General features: G+C 46.2%; 1 protein-coding gene across 6 annotated transcripts in view; it reads left to right on the forward strand.

Moving 5' to 3' along the window:
* PALM2AKAP2 (PALM2 and AKAP2 fusion) overlaps nucleotides 1-24,041 on the forward strand; it is a 366,754-nt gene that overhangs the window by 319,735 nt on the left and 22,978 nt on the right. For all 6 annotated transcript variants that reach the window (XM_047768121.1, XM_047768123.1, XM_047768124.1 and 3 more), the window contains one exon: nucleotides 11,657-14,075. In XM_047768121.1, the coding sequence (XP_047624077.1) occupies nucleotides 11,657-14,075 (2,419 nt within the window). The remainder of the gene's footprint in view (nucleotides 1-11,656; nucleotides 14,076-24,041) is intronic.

The following is a 24,041-nucleotide window of genomic DNA, read 5'->3' on the forward strand; positions in this document are numbered from 1 at the left end:
GTGTGAGTGGCCTTTGAGGGAGCAGAAGGGAGGGCCTTCCATCAGGAGGCTCAGAAGGAATTTGGCCAGCTTGAGCCAGTGTGCAGGAAACTGCCTGGAAAAAGAGGCAATTCTGCCAGGGGCCCATGTGAGGCAGGCATTCTGGGCCGGGTAAGCCAAGTCTGCTGAGCGAGCTTAACGGTCCTTTGCTTTATAATCTGGAAAGAGCGGGTTCCCTTGGGATGCCAGAGTCTCTGTGGAGGAGGGACTCAGAGTGGGGACTGTGGTGCCCTGCTGTGGAGAGGGAGCGGGGAGCTGAGCTCAGATGGGAGACCTGTTTCTCTTCTTGCTCATCATGTAAAACTTCCAGCTTTCATGCTGTAAGGGCAGACCGGAAGCTCTGCACCTGTGCCACAAGGACAGCCTAGGCAAAGATGCACATGTCATCTGTGGCAGATAATGCTTTGAAGATGGGTGTGTGTGTGTGTGTTTGTGTTTATCCATCCTTTTCCAGAACAGAATCAAGCAATGCAGTGGTTCTGATGATGGGGTTTTCTTTTCTTTCCTTTTCTTTCCTTTTCCTTTCCTTTCCTTTCCTTTCCTTTCCTTTCCTTTCCTTTCCTTTCCTTTCCTTTCCTTTCCTTTCCTTTCCTTTCCTTTCCTTTCCTTTCCTTTCCTGTAAGGGACGGGAGGGAACGGCCCTTCACAAGGAAAGGATCACTTCTTTCTTTCTTCTTGTCTTTCTTCCTTCGTCTGCTTTTTATTTCTGTCTTGATTTATTCGTGTATTATCTCTTTCGTTAGTATCTCGATCTATCTCTCTCTCTCTCTCTCTCTCTTTCTCTCTCTCTTTCTTTCTCTCCTTCTTTCTCTTTGTCTAATCAGACCTGTAGCTGCTGGCCTATGCCACAGCCATGCCACATCTGAGCTGCATCTGTGACCTACAGGTTCTGGTGATGCGTTTTCTTGTTATTGCCTCATATATATTTAATCTACAAGTCCATGTACTAGAACTTGCCACATTCAGGAAGTAGTGATTTGGGGCCTTGGGGGGGAACATGTGCACCTTCCCAGGGTCATGGGAAGAGAAGCTCAGCAGCTGTGTTCATAGGTACAGACTCATCTGTGGACATAGAGTTAATTTCCAAAAACTTCTGGCACTGCTTTCTCTTTTCTCTTGGCTCTGCCTCCACGGAGTGGATTTTTTGCCGGGTCCACGGTGGAGCTTGGCTTTTGCTCTCTGCCGTTACTGGTTGGCCAGGCATGTATCCAAGATCCCGAACTATTTTAATACCAAGAAGGACACAGCTAAGTTATAAAGAACTGAAGCCAGGCTTGTATTTACTTTCAAAAGAACCAGTAACCCTAGAAATTGCAGGCTGCAGGAGCCACAGCTCCTTCTGTGACCTTGATCTTGGTTTATTCTGGAGGTGGGGACCGTCCAGTAAAATAGTTTCACAGTGAAGAGGGCCTTTGCTGGAGAGCATCTGGGGACTCCTTGACAGAGCACCGCATGTAGTGTGTTGAGAAAGAAGCGAAACTTGCCTTTCTTGGAGCTGAAATGAGGCCTCTTCTCTCTTCATTCTGGGGGAAACCCTGAAATCTCCCAGCGGTTCTCAGGCCCCTTTGTAGGGAATGGATTTCCAAGCGATGGAAAGAAACAAGCCTTTCACCAGGGGCTGTAGCAAAGGCAACAGCTTCCTTCCTCTTCCCGTCCCTCCACCCCCAGCCCCCGCCCCCGCCCGCTTCACACACACCCTGTTCAGATTCTTTCACTGAGCGCCCGAGCTGTAAATGCGCTAATCAAACACCACCATAAGGTTTTCCAGATGTGCAGCCTGTTATTTGAGCCCATGTCTTTTCAGCAGGGTTAAGGGGATGCCATTAATAGGGCGATCTGTGGTCTTGGGGAGACTCCCTCACCCTACAAATGGACCCCTTCTTCACCAGGGAGCCTGAGAGAGTCAAGACACAAGGCCAGCCTTGTTTCCAGTGGAAGGGGGTTCCAGAAGAGTTTTTAATCCCTTTGGCAAGCCTGTACCTGAGGCCTTAGCCAGAGAGAGTGGTAGGAGGGTGATTGCTGGCTTGACCGATGCCACGGAAGCTCTCAGAAAGAAAGGCTGGGCTTTTTCCGAACTGAGTCACATTTATCAGGAATGGCTTCATGAGGTCAGGGAGGGAAACCAAGAGTCATTGTTAGCGTGAGTCCCCTTGGTGAGGGGTCATATCATTATCCCTGAGCCCCAGAGGGCTGGGGGCCTTCGGTCTGCCTCCCATTAGCCAGGAGGAATCTCTGGCCTCCTTGGGGAGTGGCCAGCCTTCCGGCTTCCCACGATTGCCCCGAGCCTTTGGTTCTAGAGTCCGGAAGAAGCTCTGCGGGGATGGGGGTGGAAGAGGAAATTGTTCCTGGGGCTGGACCGTGGCCCAGGTTATCAGCCAGGCCGCTCCCCTCCACTTCCTGCCCCAGAGGCCTGAAGCCCAACCGAGGAAACAAAACCATCCTGAGACATTCCCACTCTGTGCCTTCACAGGGGTGGCTGGAAGGGGCCACTCAGGGTCCCAGCGCTTTCTCCAGTTTGGGGCTGGGTGACCGAGGAAGCGCGGGCCATCTGCTGGGGAACGCGGTGCACCCAGCATCCTCCGTCTGCTCTCTTCAGCCTGCAACATCTGCCACCTTGACCAGGTCGAGGAACTTCTTTCCTGTCATTGCAGTAGCCCTCTGTCCTCCTGTGCTCTTTGCTATCTTTCTGTGAATCGGTCCTCTCTCCCTCCAAGGCTGTAAGCTTCTTGCTGTAGCCTGGGGACCCACTCAGAGCCCCGGGGACCTCCTGTGGCCCCACCCTGGGCTTGTCACTCTGCATGTGCACAGGACACACCTGTCCTTGCAGTAAAGTGCTTGGACCTCTTCAGCCTCTGTGCCCCGTGGTCACGTGCCCCAGGTTCCCTCAGTCTGAGGAATCCATCTTCCCAAGACCTCCCAACCATAGCTCCATCCTGCCTCTCCAAGGCTGATGAAGTTTAGCAGACCCGTGCAAACATCTTGCAGGTGTCTGGGCATCATCCCCCAGCCAGGTGGTACCCTCTCCTCCCATTGTTGTCTTCATGGCGGAAACTTCAGCCAGAAAGTTGAGTCCTGCGTGAAGCATCCTAGGGACAGTCACTCGTGGCCCGTGGAACACAGCAGTTGTGGCCTGTGTACTAAAAACTCAATTTAGGAAAGCGAGGGAGGACAAGAAAGGAAAACAGAGACGGCCTCTGGTGTTAGAGCTACGAGGGAGTTTTATTTCATAGCCATGCCCCTGTTCCTAGGCCAAGAACGACTTTGCATTTTGGGTGGCACTTAAAAATAACTGGATTAAAGGATCAGGTCACCTATTACCTGGGGAAATACATTTCTAATTTAACTATTGTGGCTTTAGGAGGAAGTAATCTGGGTTACTCAGAGCTGAGAAATCTGCTTGTGGAGCAGGCGCCTGATGTTTGAATAATTTGGGTCACACCGTGCATTTAGGCTAGGAGCCTGGGAAGTTGGTGACAGATATTGTCAAGAGCAGGGTGGGGTTGGGGGGGGGCAGCTGAAGCTGTGAACAGAGCAGATGCATGAAGTGAGTATAAGCTTCTGCTTGTCCTTGTAGCGAAGGACAGCTTTCTAGTGCACCCCCCACCCCAAGCCCAGCCAGATCTGCTAAGGAAAATGGCTTTCCCTCCAAATCTCTCTCTGAATGATGTGCCCAGGCCTAGAGAACTCTGGGAAGAAAGGGCATCCTGCCATCCATCGCCCCAGCCGAGCAGGTGTTAGGGCCCTGGCGTGTTTTCTATGCCTATTAAAAAGGCTTCGAGGGAGTTCCCATTGTGGCTCAGTGGATTACAAACCCAACTAGTATTCATGAGGATGGGGGTTCCATCCCTGGCCTCGCTCAGTGGGTTAAGGATTTGGCATTGTGGGGAGCTGTGGTGTAGGTCACAGGCACAGCTTGGATCTGGCATGGCTGTGGTGTAGGCCGGCAGCTGTAGCTCTGATTCGACCACCAGCCCGTGAACTTCCATATGCTGCAGGTGCGGCCAAAAAAAAAGTCTTCTAGAATCTCAACTGTGCTGCTGATGCTGGTGCTGGGGAGGCGTCGCAGCCTTTTGTGGGATTTAATAATTTGACTCCTGGGATGTCACGGGAGGAAGCAGAGGACCCACCTCTGAGACCAGATCCCCAGACCGAGCAGTAGGTCCCCACCCTCATCTTGAGCCAGAGGGTCCTGCAGGAAGAGCAGAACATGGACCCTGAAACTAGCTCTCCAAGGAGTCTGTCTCTGGTTGGTTCTGAATAAGGAGGGGGAAGGGGCCCTTGACTTCTGAAGCCACATTGTGAGTGTGACTTCTGGAGACACACTGTGCAAACCATCAGCCAGCAAGCCGAGGAAATGCTCTTTCAACCCATCCACCCTCTTAAGATTTTCCCTGTCATTCTGGAAGCTTCTGATCATCAAGAATACCTGTTGAGGGACTGGGATAGAATTAGGAAGAACTGGCCTCCAAGTCCTGGCTGTGCCACTGACTAGCCAGGGAATTCTGGGAAACTCTCTTGAGTTCCCTAAGCCTCTTATTCTAACGTTTGAGAACCAAAGTAACAAACTGCCTTTGCCATCTCACAAAGGGTCCTGTTTGTTAGAGTGTCAGCTGAGATCCTGTCTGTGCCGTGAAGACAGGAAGCTCTCAGATTGTGTCGGAGACAATAAACGGGGACGTGACACTCAGTGTGCCTGCAGGACAGTCTGTTCACTCGTGTAGTTACTCAGCTGGTAGAGTATCGAGGACAGCACGGGCTCTGTTCAGACCAAGGTGTGACGCCACCTCTGCTTCCCAAGTGACCAGAGCCCCAGGTCTGAGTGGTCCTCCTCTGTTCATTCTATTTCATCTTCAGAATTTGACTTTTAAAGATATTTCATGCAGTTATTCTGTTGGCTGCGGTAGCAAATGTCTCTCTGGAATTATGCTTCGCTTCCACTAAAATTAACACTGAGGAATCTGCAGTCGGGAGAGATGAGATTTGAGGGATTTTTAGGGTCTGTCTTTTAGTCTTTCCTGGACCTTTTTCCTTTTGTTGATTTCTTTTCTTCTCGAAATCAAAACTTCACCATTACTCTTTGCTTTCCCAGCCCCAAAGAATGTTAATTTACCTCCAGAAAGAATTTAATAGTGGTCATTTACACTTCAGTATAAAACTGCTTAAAGATAATGAGTATTTGCATTGTGTTTTATTACAGTTTACATAGTACTTTAATTTAATTTTGTTTTTGTTTTTGTCTTTTCTAGAGCTGCACCCGTGGCATATGGAGGTTCCAGGCTAGGGGTCTAATCAGAGCTGTAGCTGCCGGCCTACGCCAGAGCCACAGCAACGTGGGATCCCAGCTGCATCTGCAACCTACACCACAGCTCACGGCAATGCAGGATCCTTAACCCACTGAGCAAGGCCAGGAACCGAACCCGAAACCTCATGGTTCCTAGTCGGATTCGTTAACCACTGAGGCACGACGGGAACTTCTAGTACTTTAAAATATATTATCTCATTTAACTCTCAAAACAGACTTGAGAAATACTGTTATGAACCTTGGCTACAAGGAGTTATTATATTCTCAGAAGCATTCCACGTTCGTCTTGGAACTTTAACAGGAGACCTGGGCACTGCTGTTGTAAATTAACCCATACTAATATGCTTCGCATAACTATTGGGCACTTTTTGGTAAATAGTAGCAGCTTGAGATACAGTTTGGCTACCAGGTTATAATAAAAGCAGAATATGGACCAAATTCTGGCACTCATTTATTAAATAAACATTTGTAAAATTAGGTATAAAACCGTCATCTGTAACCTCAAAGTAGTCACAGCTGTCTAAGATTCTATATGCTCTGACCCCCATCTTGCATGAAGACAGATGTGGAAATTTTGCAAAAGCAGGACTTGGTTACTGAAGAGTGGGAATTAAATAACCAGCATCCTCTTGAGTGGGGAAAAAAAAAAAAGATGTGATATATATAAACAAATGGAATATTATCTAGCCCTGATAAAGGAGGGTATCTTCCCATTTGTGACAACATAGATGGGGCTTGAGCACTTTATGCTAAGTGAGATAAGTCAGCAGAAAAGTCGTGTTTGCTGGCACTTATAAGTGGAACCTAAAAAAGTTGAACTTATGGAAAAAAAAGGTAAAATGCTTGGTAGCAGAGGATAGGGCGTGTGTTTGTAGGGGTGTTTAAGGGTAAAACTGTGTAATAAGTAGTAAATAAGCCATAGAGATCTATATACGTACAGTATATTGAACATAGGCAATAATATTATACTATAATTATGTAATGAGATAAATTTTGCTGTATCAGCAATAATATTACAGTATATGAATTATCAAAGTAGGAGTTCCCATTGTGGCTTGGCAAATTAAGAATCCGACATAGTGTCCCTGAGGATGCAGGTTCTATCCCTGGCCTTGCTCAGTGGGTTAAGGAACCAGCATTGCCACAAGCTGCATAGCAGTTTGCAGATGTGGCTCCCATCTGGTGTTGCCATGGCTGTGGCATAGGCTTGCAGCTGCAGCTTCAATTAGACCCCTAGTCCAGGAATTTCCATGTGCTGTAGGTGGTGGCCATTAAAAAAAAATTAAAGTAACATACTGTGTACCTTAAGCAAATATAATGTTACATGTCAGATTTAGTTTTATAATTAAAAACAAACAACCAACCAACCACAACCAGTGTCCTTTGTCCAAGGCTGGGAACAGGACTGTTCTCAGATATCAAGCACCATCCTTAAGGAAGTACTGGCCCAAGTGCTCAATCTACTTGTATATCCTATTCATGAAAAAGGCTGGAGAATAACTTGAATTTACAATTTGAACCCCAGTGATTTGAGCAATCTTTTGCATTCACTATGCTTATGGAAAAGCTACCAATTTCACCGACGGAAAAACTTATTCCTCACCTTAACTATGCCAGTTAGCAAAAGCTGAACTCCCGGAGGAAGGAAGCCACCTCAGAAACATGGGATGGCTGATGAGATCCTGGCTGACCACTCCTGGATTCTGTATTCCCCACGTGGCCGGCTGTCTGCTCCTGGAATGTAATTTAAACTAATTTCAGACTCACACAACTGTATTATATCATGTCTGCCCAAGTATTTTAAAGAAAACAGTTGACATCCTGACCAGTGGTTAGCTATTCTGGGAAGCCAGGGGGCCAACAGGTAGTTCGGGTCAGATCTTTAGGGCTCCACCTTGCGGGTTCGCTGGGGTCATCCAAGGATCTCCCGCCTGCCGCAGAGCAGCTTGCTTTTTCTCTGACCTTCAGAAACCTAGTTTGGTGGTTCCTTCAGGTCTTCCTGCCTTTTCCACTGGGGCACACATCGTTTATTTCAGAAAAGACCTATTTAATGAATGCGCATCATATCTGAGTCTGGAATCAGGTTCACGGTATCTGAAACGTGGAGAAAATTCTGGTCTTTCTTCAAAGGGAGCAATGAGTATTTGTTGGTTTAAACATGACATCATTTAATGACGTCAAATCCAGACTCCTGCCAAATTCTCGCATGGCGGGGTTTCCAGCCCACTTCCCTTCACCTGATATAGTTGCAGGCAGCTTTGATCACATCAAGCCATCTTGCTAGAAGGTAAATTCTTCTTGCTGAGACTAGAACTCAGGAACTTGCTCTTTTGTTATAATTGTTGCCCAACTTTACAAAATCTCAGGAACTCCAAGGCATGATTGGAAGCAGTAACATAGGCTTGTTTATTCTTTCAGTGCTTCTACCCTGATTAGGGTTTAGATTTGGTGCTCCCCGAAGTGGATGGAATTGAGTCTCAGGAAGAATTGTCTGAATTTGTGGAAAAGCGCTGGGGCCCCATGAAACTAACAGGAAGGAGAGCTTCTTCCCTGTTTACACCCGCCAGCGTCTAGATATTTTTTTAAGGGTGTTGGGAAGGAATCATCTCCAGTTTACACTGGGATCCCCAACATTGACGGTTAACCTGTAATTAGCATTTTTAAAATCTGTAGGACACATTGCAGAAGACAGAACTAGGGAGACTCATTCCTGACTCAAAGCTAAAGGTAGTTTGGGGGCCATCGCAACAATGTATGTCAAATGCTGTTCTCAGATATTTCACCTTTTGAATTGGAACATTTGTTGCTGGTTCAGAAAGGAAGCATGCTTTGGAAAATGTTGATATGATTTTTCAAGTTCAAGAAAAAATCCTGGTAGGGCATCTGTTCCTCCACCGTCCAACATTGGAACAGTGGAGCATCTGGGAGAAAGAGAAGATGCTGACAAAGGGTTCTCGGGGATGCTGTGGAGACAGGCTAAGGGACTCCCATCTCTGGGATCAGCAACAAATGATAGATGATAGGCATTTTGTGCTTCACCTGACCAGACTAAAGTAAACCCCACTGTAGACTTACAGCTTCCTAGGAGGTAGGGAAATCCAATTTTTTACAAAAAGCTATTGTCTCCTGGAACTTAACTGCTGCTGCTAATTTCATCATGGCCCTACTGAGTAAGCCTCCTGCATTTTTAATGACTGAATCAATGGTTAAATAAACCCTAGAACTAATTATTTGCCTTTTAGCTTCTTTTAATGTTACAGTGCCCTCTTTCCTCTCATGTCAACTGCTGCAGAGTGTTTTATGTTTCAGTAGAGCTGTGATTATGAACTATATTTCGGCCCCAGCAGCTTCCCACTCTTTTCCTACCTCCTCCCCCTCTTCCCTGCCAAAAGTCAAAGAGATAGAAGGAACATTCAACTTCTTCCCATGAAGAATATTAGTGAATCATTGGCCAAATGAAGCTGGAGCAGTGAGGGTCTGGAATAGTCTGAGTCTCACCACAGTAGAACCATGTCTCATTTTGTTGGTCAGATTAAGCCACTAATAACTCTTCAAGGACTGGACTAATTTTGGCCTAGGTGTTCTTGAAGTTTGAATGGCAGCCAATACATTTTAGCCATTCAAATTTCCTGTAATTCTCTCTCTCTCTTTTTTTTTTTTTTTTAGGGCCACGCCTGCGGCATGTGGAGGTTCCCAGGCTAGGGGTCTAATCTGTAGCCTACACCACAGCCACGGCAACTTCAGATCCACGCCGTGTCTGCAACCTACACCACAGCTCATGGCAATGCCAAATCCTTAACCCACTGAACAAGGCCAGGGATCAAACCCACAACCTCATGGTTCCTAGTGGGGTTCGTTAACCACTGAGCCACAATGGGAACTCCCAAATTTCCTGTAATTCTTAAATGACATAGAAGTTACAGACAATTGCCTTACCAAAAGCAAGTTTGGTGAATGTTTTTTAAAGGACAGTAGCAACATCCTTGCTAGTTTATTCTAAAGATAAAAGAGCAACAAATAATGGTGGTCCAAAATAAAATCAAGGTATTAGAGAACATGAATATTAAGTACCAGACTTGACAAAGACCAGGTCAAGACTGGAAGGCCCTTCGAGACCAGAAGGTGTTGACAAAGAAGGAATACTCATTCAAGTCTAAAGAGAAAGGTGGGAAGTTCCCGTCATGGTGTAGCGGAAACGAATCTGACTAGCATCTGTGAGGACGCAGGTTCTATCCCTGGCCTCGCTCAGTGGGTTAAGAATCTGATGTTTTTGCTGTGAGCTGTGGTGTAGGTTGCAGATGCGGCTTGGATCCCATTTTGCTGTGGCAGTGGTGTAGGCTGGCAGCTGTAGCTCCAACGCGACCCCTAGCCTGGGAACCTCCATATGTCTTGGGTGCAGCCCTCAAAAAGACAAAACTAAATACAGAAATAAATAAAGAGAAAGGTGGGAAACACAGTGAAGAAAACTCCCAGTTCATGGATTACCTTCCAGTTCATGCATGACCATGAGGTTTTTCAACATTCTGACAGCAATGCAAAACACCTAGGAAGAACTTTCAGGTTTTTCTGGGTATTAGGAGCAAATCCATAATTGTTCATTTTCCTTGAAAGAAGATTGAAATTAATCCTCTAAGAGTCACCCTAAGGTGGTGTTTTAATCTTATGCTTTAAGCTTTCAAAAATGTTAAATAAATGAAAATTATACCCCATTGCAATTTTGCATTGTGACTATGTCAGTAATACCAGGCACCCTATAGCCTTGAGACTTGAAAGAAAGTTGGCAAAAGTGGTAGTGAAATCGTTGAGGGGAACTTTGTTAAGCTCACAATTTACCTCTGAATTTTCTGAGAGAAACCAGAGTCTTTTGGTACTGGAAAAAAAAAATCATCTTAGAGTTTGAAAATTAATCTCAGCTGTCACATGAAGTGACATGCAATTGCTTACTGATGAAACATATGCATTTAAAAACATTAAGGAAATATAGGAGTTCCCATCGTGGCTCAGTGGTTAACGAATCTGACTGGGAACCATGAGGTTGCGGGTTCGATCCCTGGCCTTGCTCAGTGGGTTAAGGATCCGGCATTGCTGTGAGCTGTGGTGTAGGTTCCAGATAAGGCTCGGATCCTGTGTTGCTGTGGCTCTGGCATAGGCCAGTGGCTACAGCTTGGATTTGACCCCTAGCCTGAGAACCTCCATATGCTGAGGGAGCGGCCCTAGAAAAGGCAAAAAGACAAAAAAAAAAAAAAGCTAAGATAAAAACATTAGGAAAATGTAGTTGTCTTATTTAATCACAAAGTCAGAGCTATCACATATAAAGCATTGTAGGAACCAAATGGGAGGTGCCACCATCCACTAGCTTTTCAAAGCAACATTCACTCCTTAATTAAGGAGAGTTGTTTTGATATCCTCCCTGAGAACAGAACTGTGTGGTCGGTCGGTGGCTTTGGTGTTGTGTTTATAATACACACGGTCAGTTATGGCCACGGCAGTAGGGTGCCGAGCTCTTAATGGGCCATTGATGAGATCTACTGTTTTCCAGTATTTTATTTTGGAAAAAATTTCTCCAAAGCTTCCTGTCTACGAATTACATTACTTCTGGCAGAGAATCATGTTTTCAAGATTTGTTCCTGCAAAAGGACCTTCTTTTTATAGTTGGGGACATACAAATAGTTCTCATACATTTCTGCCAAAATCTGCTATGTAATAGTTTGAAAAATTTCGGTACAGTGGCTGTATGAGCTCTTCCCGCTTTAGCAGTTTTTTGAGCAATGTCACCAGATAACCACAATCCTAATTTACTTTTTTCTTTTCCTTTTATGGCCACACCTGGGGCACATGGTAGTTCCTGGACCAGGGGTCAAGTTGGCGCTGCAGCTGGGGCCTATGCCACAGCAACAGTAACACTGGATCTGAGCCCCATTTGCAACTTACATCAAAGCTTGCAGCAACTCCGGATCCTTAGCCCACTGAGTGAGGCCAGGGATCAAACCCGCATCCTCACAGAGACAATGTCTGGTCCTTAACCTGCTGAGCCACACCAGGAACTCCCAAATTTACTTTAAACTTAAAGATGGGACTAGCACGTATGGAAAGTTCTCTGGACACTCAGGAAATAAAATGGAATCTGTAAAATCAAGACTTTTAGGTGCCTGTTACCACAACAGCATGAATATATGAAAGATTTTTAGAAGAGAAACCTCTATTCAAAAGATCTTATTGTTTCAACGTTCCTTCCAGTTATCAGCTGAGTTTTCAGGTTCACATCCATAAGAAACATGGTCTCTAACCCTGACTTCTGTTTTCTCTTTATTCTAGAAGCCTCCTGAGCTGTCTGAGGATGATATCCGGCTGAAAAGCGAGAGAGAGAACTATAGTGCCAACTCCCTGGAGCCTGCCACCAACTCTCTTCCTGCAGATCACAAAACCATGGAAATTGAGGTCTCTGTTACAGAATGTAAGAGTGTGCCCGGAATCACCTCCACTCCGCATTCCTTGGACCACCCCTCCCCTTTCTACTCGCCCCCCCACAATGGCCTCCTCCCTGATCACCATGAATCTCTGGATAACGATGTGGCCAGAGAGATCCGATATCTAGACGAGGTGCTGGAGGCCAACTGCTGTGATTCTGCTGTGGACGGAACTTACAACGGCACTTCCTCCCCGGAGCCTGGAGCAGCCGTCTTGGCAGGCAGCTCAGGCCCACCCGCGCACACGGCCCTCCAGCTGGAGCCCACGGAGAGAGTGGCTGGCAGGCAGGCGCCACCTCACATTGAGCTCCATCAGAGCAACTCTGACACCATGGCAGAGGGTGGAAGGGCCAATGGCCACTCCCCCGAGCAGCCCAGAGACCTGCCGGGTGACAGCCTCCAGATGCCCTTGAGCCCCAGCTCCTCCACCAGCTCACGGGGTTCCTCCCGAGATGGGGAGTTCACCCTCACCACGCTGAAGAAGGAAGCTAAGTTCGAGCTGCGTGCCTTCCATGAGGACAAGAAGCCCTCCAAGCTCTTTGAGGACGACGAGAATGAGAAAGAGCAGTACTGCGTCAGAAAAGTGCGGCCTTCGGAAGAGATGATGGAGCTGGAAAAGGAGAGGAGAGAGCTCATCCGGAGTCAGGCTGTGAAAAAGAATCCTGGCATCGCGGCAAAGTGGTGGAACCCTCCCCAGGAAAAGACCATCGAGGAGCAGCTGGACGAGGAACATCTGGAGTCGCACAAAAAGTACAAGGAGCGCAAGGAGAGGAGGGCACAGCAGGAGCAATTGCTGATGCAGCAGCAGCAGCAGCAGCAGCAGCAGCAGCCACCACCCTGTGCCACCCCTGCATCCTCTCGAGAACCTTCCAGCTTGACTGAAAACCCAAAGGAAGACATCGTCACGGAGCAGATAGATTTCTCTGCAGCCCGTAAACAGTTCCAGCTGATGGAGAATTCCAGGCAAACAGCTGCCAAGGGCCAGAGTACACCCAGGCTCTTCTCCATCAAGCCCTTCTATAGGCCCCTGGGGTCAATCCACTCAGACAAGACGCTAACCATCTCCAGACCGGCCTCTTCGGGGGGATCTCCTGAAGAGTCCTCCGCAGCCAAGGGACAGAAAGCCCACTGTGCCCCGGATAGCCAGTCTTCTGGAGAAGGAGGAGGGGGCCAGGGCAGCACTGCTCCTCAGGCGAAGGAAGGGCCATACAGCGAGGCCTCCAAACGCGGGCCCTTATCCAAACTGTGGGCCGAGGATGGAGAGTTTACGAGTGCCCGGGCTGTCCTCACTGTGGTCAAGGATGACGACCCCGGGATTCTGGATCAGTTTTCAAGGTCAGTCAATGTCTCTTTGACCCAAGAGGAGCTTGACTCTGGTTTGGATGAGTTGTCGGTGAGGTCCCAGGATACCACGGTCCTGGAAACCCTGTCCAATGACTTCAGCATGGACAACATCAGTGACAGTGGGGCCTCCAATGAGACAGCCAGTGCCCTTCAGGAAAATTCGCTCGCCGATTTTTCTTTGCCCCAGACTCCCCAAACCGACAACCCATCCGAGGGCCGAGGGGAAGGCGTCTCCAAGTCGTACAGTGATCATGGTTTCTATTCCCCTTCGTCCACCCTGGGAGACTCACCTTCAGTTGATGACCCCTTGGAATATCAGGCGGGCCTCCTGGTGCAGAATGCCATTCAACAAGCCATCGCCGAGCAGGTGGACAGAGCTGCGTCCGAAACCGACAAGAGGAGAGCAGAACAGCAGGGACCTCAGGCCAGTGCAGAGGAAGCTGGAACCAGGGCTCCCAGCTCAGAGAAGCCTCAGGGCATGTTCGAACCACCTCAGGTGTCCTCTCCTGTTCAAGAGAAAAGGGATGTATTGCCAAAGATTCTGCCTACTGAAGACAGGGCGCTCAGGGAAAGGGGGCCCTCCCAGACACTGCCGGCAGTGCAGCCCAGTGGCCCCGTAAATATGGAAGAGACCAGGCCGGAAGGGAGCTACTTCAGCAAGTACTCGGAGGCGGCTGAGTTAAGAAGCACAGCCTCGCTCCTGGCCACTCAAGAGTCCGATGTGATGGTTGGGCCCTTCAAGCTGAGGTCCAGGAAGCAGCGGACTTTGTCCATGATTGAAGAAGAGATCCGAGCTGCCCAGGAAAGGGAAGAGGAGCTGAAGAGGCAGAGGCAAGTCTTGCAGAGTACCCCAAGCCCCAGGGCAAAGAATGCCCCATCACTGCCCTCCCGAACACCAACACCGTGCTACAAAACCGCTCCAGGTAAGTGAAGTTCCACAGACCGGAGACAGATGCTGCAGAAATGGGCGTCGTTGGTTTCAGCTTTCAGAGTTCTGTGTGGAGCCTCCTGTGTGTGTGTGTGTGGCTGAAATCAGTGTGGCAGGAGGCAGGACATGGGACACTGGCACCTAGATTTCAGTATTAGACACGCAACAGAACTGTCAGTATCCTCTGGAGAATCCTGAGCCTGGATGGTGTTTCCAGGAGGATGTAATAGCCCCTTCCTTGTCCTTCTGCTCTGGTCTCGGTTTAGAACGGAGAATTATTCTCTTTTATTTGAAGGAGATGCCTCTTGGCCGAGGGAGAGGCTGTGTGCGGCACAGACCCAGAGTCAGCTCGTCTTTTGGTATCAGTAGCTTGACCCTCAGTGTCTGCTGTTAAATCAAACCTAAATGAGGTGAGGATGTCTTCCTCTTCCCCCTTCTGGGTGCTGCGTCTCTTCCCGTCAATGACAGTTAAGAGTTGGTGTTACAGATTGACCCCCAAAAAGCTGTCTGTCCATCTTCTGTAAGACTGTGTTTGTCTTCTGTGAAGTCCCCTGTTAAGTCTGTTAAGCAGTTACTTTGGAATCAAGATGATCTCATCTGTTTGTATCTGGTGACCCTTTTGGAGAATCTAAGTTATTATATATACAGACAAGCCTCTAATCTCCTCCCACTGCCTGGACAGTCCCTATCTTCAATACTTTGTATAGGTGTTGATTAATTGCTTGATGTTAATTTCAGTCGTCATTATTGTTGCTATTATTATGGATAATGGTGTGATGAGCAATTTTTATGTCTCATTTGGGTATGATGGCACTTGGGATCCATACATCACACAACAGAGAAGGGCTGCTCAAGGTTTTCATGAGTATTCCTGGTCCATGCTGAGATAAGTACAGACATTGGGAGTAAGCATTTGAAAACTCTTGAAGCAATTTGATATTGTCCTCAAACCCACATGTGGGATTTTTGTATTTTTTTAAAAAAGTATTGGACTGCAATGAATTGGGTGGAAAAACTCTTCCTTTGCTAGAGATAATTTAAGAAATGTTGTCTTAACATATAATTATTGGCATTTAGCTTGGTCCACCCAGGTCTTAATCTCGTCTTGACACCTGGCTTCCATCAAACCTGTAATGACACAAGTTAACCACTTTCCAGTATTTTAAGAGTAAATTACCAAAATGATGCTCAGACGACTCCCAGTTTTATAGAATGTCTGTCAAGTTAGGTTTGTCTGTTATTTTCACATGGTTATATTCAGTTTATACGTCTTTGGTAGAAGTACCACAGAACTGATGTTTATTCTTCTCACTGTATCCAATCGGGTAGTACATGGTGTCAGTTTGTCCCATTACAGGGACAGATGTTAACGTTTTCATGTGATACTAATTTTGATCACTTGATTGAGGGAGTGTCTGCCAGGCTTCTGCACAGGAAAGTAACCTTTTCCTTTTATCATTAACAAATATTACGTGGGGAGGTACTTTGGCATGATATCATTTTCATCCCACTCCTTTTCAGACTTTAAATCTATTCATTCATTTATTCATGACAGAAGGTTTCCTGTTATATTTAGCGGGTTATAATCCATTTATATTATTATTTTTAGCTTTAATGGTTCAGATATAGTTCATAGGAGCCCTTTGAAGCTGACTTCAGTGTCCTTTTGACATGCCCTCATTATTCTTTAGGCCATGAGATGCCCCAGTCTCATACTTTCCTAACTCTAAAATCAGCCCCTTCTCCAAAAGGCACTTGTTCCTTTTCGTAGAGAATGGTATTTAGGAACCAAGATCTGGTGCTTGGTGTGCTCATCGCTATTGGGTAGGCGCTGCCCCCAGGCACTCTTGGTGGTCTGAATTAGAGAATACATATCCATCCTCTCCCTCCCTCCCTCCTTTCTTCTTTCCTTCCTTCCTCCCTCCCCTCCTTCCTTCCTTTCTTTTGATTTGATCTATTGATCTATCTATCTACATACCTACCTATCTTGAAAACCATGCACTCACTCTAATACTTTTAATTCTAATCTAATACCACAGGGTTCATTTTCTCTCTTTCCATATTTGTAACCTCTTCCTTGACAACAAGATACCTGGTTCCCAACATCCTCAATATGTTTATAATTTGATCAATCCCCTCCCCCTTATGGAACCAGTCTGGTGTTTTCCTCACCAAACATGGGCTCCAGCATCACTTTCTGGGTGGCCACTGCTGTCTCCCTTCACCAACACCCTCCTCGCGCAGCTTGGCCTCCAACATCCTGCTCTGGGTCACCCATCTCAGCCCATCCTGCTCAGGCTCCAGCATACCACTCTGGGCCACTGTGACTCCTCCCACCTTCCCATCCTGTTCAGCCCCACCTAATTGGATTAAATTGTTCAGGCAGGAAGGGGAAGGGACCAGGAAGAAGAATAGTATGGTGACTTTCTTGATAGGGTTTTTAATTCCTTCAGGTCATGGGGACAGTGGCCAGCTAAGCGTTTGAGGCAAAGAAAACTTTCCGGCGAGGCTTTTTGTGTAAGCTTAACAGTGGCTTTTCCCAAAGAGCCTTATTAGTCAAGTTCACTTTAAATTCTTGCTGTGGGCTGGCTTGGCACAGAGATGCTAGTTAGGCATTCTATTTGGTATCCTAGGAAAATTTTTCATACCACTTGAATTCAGCCCAATCTCCTTCACCAAGTAAGTGTTTGTAAAGGGCCTGCTTAAGAGCCTGCCGTCTGCCTAGTGGAGGAAGCCTCTGCAGGCATCTCAGAAACTTCTTGCTCACGTGGCAAACAGGTACCATGACCTTCCTGTTGGTTATAGCTGATTCCACTTACCTGGCCCCCCTTTGCGTTACTTCATTGCAGAACCTCCTGTACACTGCACATGCACAGTGGTTATTTTCAGTTTTCTTCAGTCCACCCATTAATCGAACCCCTTACCATATTCCATCCCATCCCACCCCCACCTTACTTCTACCACACAACCAAAAATTAAGACATTTCAGCACTTTCCCCTAGTTCCCTGACCTGATGTGGTCTATCAGGGTTCCCTGCCAGGCTGAAAACAAGCCAAGAGTCCTGTCTGCCCTCAGCACCCTAGCAGCCCTGGGCTGATTTCCCCTGTACTTTCCCTCTGCTAATGTCCATCTCCTTTCCTATATCCCATCCCCATGGGACTGATTTTTCTCTCCTGAGGTAAGGTGGTAACACACTGCTTGGGTCTGGTTGTCACATGGAGTACAGTCATGATAATGACGTTGTGTGCACCTCATTTCTTCTTGTTTATCTCTAGAACATGGAAAGTGGGTGGCAGGGCTTCCCAGAATTACAACATGGACTGAAAGAAATTGAATGCAGAATGCAATTTTTTTTTCTATCCATGCCTGGAAACATTTAGAGTCATGCTTGGCCGGTCAGCTTCCTAGTTCGTGATCAGAAAGAGGCTGACACATCTCTCTGAGCAGCCAAATGGGACCATTCGTGGTCAGGGTCAAAACTGCTGGCTCCACCTTTGGTTCTGTGAATGGAGTTATTGCTAAGTTCCTACTGTACTACTCCACATTTCATGCCCGTAGAGGTGACTCAGCTGGTTTGTTGCATGTCTCACATTGACAGTTTGATATCAGGTGATGAAAAATGTAATTTTTAACATCTCCTCTGGTAGAAATGGTGCTGGGGACATGCTGGAATCCTAAAACCTGAAGGCAAGTAAAATCCACTGAGAGCTAGGATGTGATAAGAAAAGAGAAATTCTTCCCAGCCATTTCCCAGGTGTTGAAAAGATACTTGCTCTTGCTGTTGGTTTCCTTGCCTTTCAGGATGATGGATGATGGGGTTATTATTTTTAAAAGAATACGATCATTTTCAAAGACCGAGTTTTAGGAAAAATTTTCTGGAAATTTAATCGTCTTGGGTCTTAAGTGATTTTTAAAGGAGGACAGTCCACTTAAATAGGGTTTGTGTGGCATCTATTCAAACAGAAGCCAACAAGGCAGATACAATCCCTGCCCTCAGGGAACTTACAGTCCAGTGACAGAAACATCAAACAAACGTGCCAATTTCCTAACAGAGAAGCATGGAGAAGCCTGAAAGCACAGAGCACGCAAAGTCTTCTTTTCTTGGGAAACTCTCTTTTAAGCTTTGAACTGAAGGAGTAGAAGTTGGGTTCCGTGTTGGGGGTGATGGTTCCCATCAGAAAGAAGAGGACCTACAAAGGCCCCAAAGGAAAAGAAAAAGAACGTGGCATGTTTGAGGTGCTTAAATAAAGTTGGGGTGGGCTAAAGAAGGAGATTTAAAACAAAACAACAGGGTTGATCTGGAGCCAGACAGCGAAGAGCTGTGTAAATCATGGGGAAGGTTTTAGATTTTAGACTTTGTCTTGTGGTCAGTGGGAGGCCAGCAAGCATGTTCAAAGGGACAGTTATCTCCACACCTCTGCAAGCTGTCTTGCCATGAATTGATGGATTAAAAGTCTTCCCACTTTAATGAGTCCCTTCCTTGGGCTTCTTTTCTATGTGCGCCTAAAGGCCTACCGCCCCCTTGACAAACGCTGCGTGTTTTGGGCGAGGCCCTACTCCTGATAATGTGGGCCTTCTCTTAATGGTACTTAGAAGTAGAGGATAAAGGAAGCGCTTCAGCAGGTGCACAAGCTCGATTGCTAGGCTGTAAAATGCCCTCGAGGAATGAGTTTGGGAGGAAAACCCAAACATTTTACCAAAGTTACAATTTAGACCTTTTCAGAAGGTCTTTTCATAGGAAGGGTGTCAGCAGATGATTCTCTCACCATTGCTTAGGTCTTATTATTAGATATCCTGGTCTCACTTCCAGTTTCTAGGCCTGCCAGAGAAACCCAGTTTGTTAGGTGATGCTTAGCTTAGTTTGTTGAAATGGCCTACATTTTCATGCCAGGTGTTGAGTTCATCTACCAAGTCAGACTATTTGCTCAGGGGAACATTATGGAGAGAAAATGTGGATATCGAGTCCCATAACTTAGAGTATCTGTTCAAGTCTTTTACCATATGGTAGTTATATATCTTATAAAAATTATATTTCCAAGGGGTTTCTTCTGTTGTCAGTTTGAATTGAGATGGCATATGAAGTGAGTCTCTGGTGGCTCAGTGGAGTAAGGATCCAGTGCTGTCATTGCTGTGGTGCAGGTTTGATCCCTGGCCCAGGAATTTCTGCATGCCATGGGCACTGCCCCCTGCCCCAATGGCACATGAAGTGATCATTACGTTACTGTAAAGCTTATTGACTGTGTCTTGTTTTTTTCCCTTTCATTATCTTCCAATACCACAAAAAAAAAGTCCCAGAGAGAAAAAAACATTTATGTCAGCACAATATTCACACTGCAGAGCTTGGTGGCTTTATTCCATGCTAAACTAAAGCAGGAGGAGGCCAAATGTCACTTGAGAGGCCCTCATTGTTCCACAGTAGAAGACCTTGTGTGGGTGACTAATGGAAGGATTCTCTCCCAGGCCTAGGTAAGAGAGGGCTCTCCTTCAGTAGTATACAGTATTTTCCTTTCCTGGTGGCCAGGTACATTTTTTTTTTTTTTTAATCTTTTTAGGGCCACACCTGTGACATATGCAAGTTCCAAGGCTCGGGGTTAAATTGAAGCTGTAGCTGCCGGCCTACATCCCAGCCACAGCCACACCAGATCCAGGCCGATCCACGACCTACACCACAGCTCATGGCAACACCGGTTCCTTAACCCAATGAGCAAGGCCAGGGATCAAACACGTGTCCTCATGGATACTAGTCAGTGTCTTAACCCACTGAGCCACAATGAGAACTCTGGTAGGTGTAAATCATGCAGCTCCTATGGGTCCAGCTAGTTGTGTGATGGTTCTAGAGCCAAATGTGGAATATCCTATAGATGGTTATATTTCTTTTGGTGTTCCTGAACATTCTCTGGTGACACAAGACTAGTCCTGGTAGCTGCGACTTACCAAGCCCTTAAAGCTGAGTGCTCTTCTAGTCAGTTCGCACACATTTTCCTCATTTCTCATTTCCTCATTTAATCCTCCCAGTAGCCCCTAAAATAGAATCCAAATTATCCAAACTCTTGAGACCAGATTATCTTTCTGATTTTAGAACGGCCGTCAAGTGTATACACAATTATTTAGAAAAGCAATGCAATGCATGTGCTATTGCTTAACACACCCAGTGGGATCTAGGACAGAGCATCTGGCATCAAATTCAATTTCTGCTGTGAAACTTAGGAAGGGTTAGTTCTGGTAAGCGGGATTGATAAAGACCAAGAAGAGCCTCATTCCAGCTCATGTCAGGTTGTGCTGCCACATAAGTTATCGTAAAACTTTGTTTTCAGAGCTTTTCTGAGATTTCAGAATGGTGCCTAAGGGATCCAGATCCTGTATTATTCCCTTTTTTAATACCAGACCCCAGAGACATTATTAGGTCATTTTCCCAAGGTCACCCAGCCAGGAAGTGGGAGAGCCAGCTTCAAGCTCAGGCTCATTTAACTTCAAAGTCCATTTTTTTTTTGGCCACATCCATGGCACATGTCAGTTCCTGGGCCAAGGACCAAACCTACACTATAGCAATGACAACAGCAGATTCTTAACCCACTGAGCCACAATGGGAACTCCAAGAATCCATTTCTTAATTTGAGGATGAGCCAGGATAAGCATTCACTCTGTGACCTCAACTCATTTGGTGGGGTGGGGCCAAAGCTGGCCAAGTTAGTTATCTGATGGTCATTGAATACCATGAGTATGCTGTGCTGTTCTCTTTTTGCTCTTTAAAGTCATTTCTTTTGCCTTGGACCAGAAACTCCCTGTATTTTTATTTATCTGAACCCAGGAAATAAATTCATTGAAAAAAAATGCATGCCATTTGGGAAGAATTGGTAAGAAAAGGTTAGGTTGAAGTAGCATTTGGCATTTTGGGCAAAAGTGTGCAGTGAGATCAAGCCTTCTCAAAGTTCTTTTTGGACATTCCCTTCAGTGGTTTGGAAAGGGCAGCTGCCTTGGTTAAATCCATCAGCTTCACTTTTGAGACGATATAGACTCTGGTCTCCTTCTGTGACAAGCCCATGGTCATGGCTTCTGGGTCAGAGAACTGTGGAGAAGAACTACGCTTCTGGCCATTCCCTTCTCTGACAGGTTCTGCCAGCACTGCTGATTGTGCTGGGCCTTCTGGTAGACCCAGGGTGTCGGCCACACCATGTGATGGCCTTGTTCTGTACCCTTTACTCATGCCTGGCTACTCCATGCTCCACGTTAGGGGAATTGCTTCCAAAACAATCTGACTCAGTCACATGCAAAGAAAGATGCAGTCTTGATCTGAGAACAAAAAGATGAATCAGAGGACCTAATTCTTGCAAGATCCCTCCTCTGTGTCTGGAAAGAAATTGAGCTAATCTAAGCCAGGCCTGGGAGCAGGAAGGCCCCTGTGACTACTGGAGTTTAGGGCAGGATATGACAGTTTCTTACTAACCGAGGTGACTTGCTGTGTGCTTCCCTAGGGAGATTGGGATTTCAGATCCATTTCTTCTCTGTGAATGAGCTCCTGACTCCTTCAGGGGTGGAGGGTGGGGGCGGTGGTGGGAAGAATGTGCAGGACAGGCCATTAGAGCACCAGAGAATACATTCCTGTTCTATGCAATGGTACTTCCTTTCTCATGACCTTGAACGTAAACATCAAAGCTGTTCCCCCAAAGTGGTATGCATCTTGACATCACAGGTATTCTCAGTCTGTCTTTTATTTTCATTGTTCAAATATAAATTCAGACCATTTGTGAAGAAACAGGTCAAGGATTATTATGTGCTGAAACACGACAGTCATTTCTCTGGATTCCCATCTTAAGTTCCAATCCTGATTCGACTCCTCGTTAGCTGTATGACCAGCTTTCTTCACCTCCCTAAACCTCAGTTTCCTCATCAGTAAAATTGGAATAAAATAGTACCAACCTCATCAATAAGTTAGTACCGTCAATGTTTGGTGCACAAAAGGCTTCCAATAAGAGTTATTGTTTTTGAGATTGCAGTTATTGTTATGTTTTAAGACCTAGAAAACCTTAGCAGAGTTACTTATGAATTATTCTTTGGCAGCTACTGAGACCCTGACATACATGGCACAACATGCTTTATAAAGTTGCTTTCTAGCCCTAGTTGAGATTTTTTTTATAGTTACTTTCTCAGAATTAAAGTTTCCTCTTACAAAATCTTGAGTTCAAGAATTACAAAATCTTGAGTTCAAGAATTAGCTTACAATAGTCAGCTGTGATTCTAAAAAACAAAGGCTGTTATGAAGCCTATTGGGTGACAGTAAAATTAGAAATGACCATGAAAATGTTTTCTGTCTTTGGGAGGGGTGGTCATCTTTGTAGAGTCAAGCCCACCATATTGGTAGAAATGTGTTTAAACCAAAAGATCTTGCTGGGGGAATTGCTGCTTACTGTGATTTTCATTCTTATTGTTTAAGTTTTTCTTCTTAAACTATGCTTCTCCTAGAGAAGCAAAACTCTTTCCTTCTCCAGTTTTCAATTCCTAGTTTCATTCAGAGGAATGGTCCAATATCAACAATCCATTCAATATCCCTCCTTACCTTAAAGTAATAATTTTTGCAAGTTTCTCAGACCCGTTTCACCAGGCAGGATATTTCTCATTTGTGAACTGGGCTTATAATCCAAAGATTCATATCATCGCATTCCCCCACCCCTGGGGCCTTCAAAGGAGGAGATGAAAGGACGAGGGACCAGCTCTTGGTGTGTGGGTCACAGCTGGAACCACACAAGCCCATGGACTCCGGCTCCCACAGGCAGGATATTCCCTTGTACAGGGAGGAAATGGAATTCAAAACGCAAGTCTGAGCTCACTTCTTTCTGGTGATCTGAGAGTCATTTTAGATGTTTGCAAGCTTCCCGCAAGGCTCCCTGAAGAAAGGAGATCATTGAAGGAGGCTTGGGCCAAGGCATGTTGTCTGGTGGGCGTCTTTGTTCAGTTTGCTTTTTAACTAAGAGTGGGTGATGGCTTTTTCTTGTCTTTTGAGAAATGTAGAAACAAAGGATCCTTGATTTTTAAGACGTCAGACGCCATGCATACGGAATATCATAATCATCCAAATCCTAATGTTTGACCAAATAGTTTTCCTAAACTTTGGGAATCCACCCTCTTGGCTTTTTAGAAGTTAGTCCTCTTCCTACAGAATGAGGGTGTGGGCAGCAGCTGGGTACTGAGGACGTGCAGGGAACTCCGTCTTGCTTGGAAAATCTGGAAGTGCAGTCAGGACGTGGCTTCCTCTCTCTGGACCAGAAAGTGGCCTAACTATAATAAACAAAGAGGAAACACAAATTCATGTGTTCTAGTTTTCTCTTCCACTCATGATGGGAGACGGTATTTACTAATTTGGAGTGAAATTCCTCTGCTCCCCAGTCTGTCTCGCAGTGTTATAGCCTATGAGTGTCCCAGAAAAGTGACCAGTGCTTCTCTGAGGCCCCCAGAAGGTGTTGGCTCCATAGCTCCCCTGGGCCTGTCCCGTGCTGCCAGTGAGACAGAAAGGCTTGTGGCTCTGCCTAGTCCTTGAAGGTTAAAGCCTAACTCTATCTACTTTTCTTAGCATGGCTAGTAATACTAGAAAAAAATTTTTGTTTGTTTTATAATTTAAAATTAATTCGTGGAGTTCCTGAGATCCTACGACAGAATTGGCAGCATCTCTGCAGCACCAGGATGGAGGTTTGATCCCTAGCCCAGCATACTGGGTTAAGGATCCAGCATTGCCACTGCAGCATAGGTTGCAACTGCAGCTCAGGTCTGATCCCTGGCCTGGAAGCTCCACATGCCATGGGGTGGCCAATAAATAAATAAATAAAAGTAATTAAATAGGAGTTCCCATTGTGGTATAGTGGTTAACGAACCTGACTAGGAACCATGAGGTTGCAGGTTCGATCCGTGGCCTCGCTCAATGGGTTAAGGATCTGGCGTTGCCGTGAGCTGTGGTGTAGGTCGCAGACT

This window comes from Phacochoerus africanus, chromosome 2 (genome assembly GCF_016906955.1).
Source record: "Phacochoerus africanus isolate WHEZ1 chromosome 2, ROS_Pafr_v1, whole genome shotgun sequence".
NCBI classification, from domain to species: Eukaryota; Metazoa; Chordata; class Mammalia; order Artiodactyla; family Suidae; genus Phacochoerus; species Phacochoerus africanus.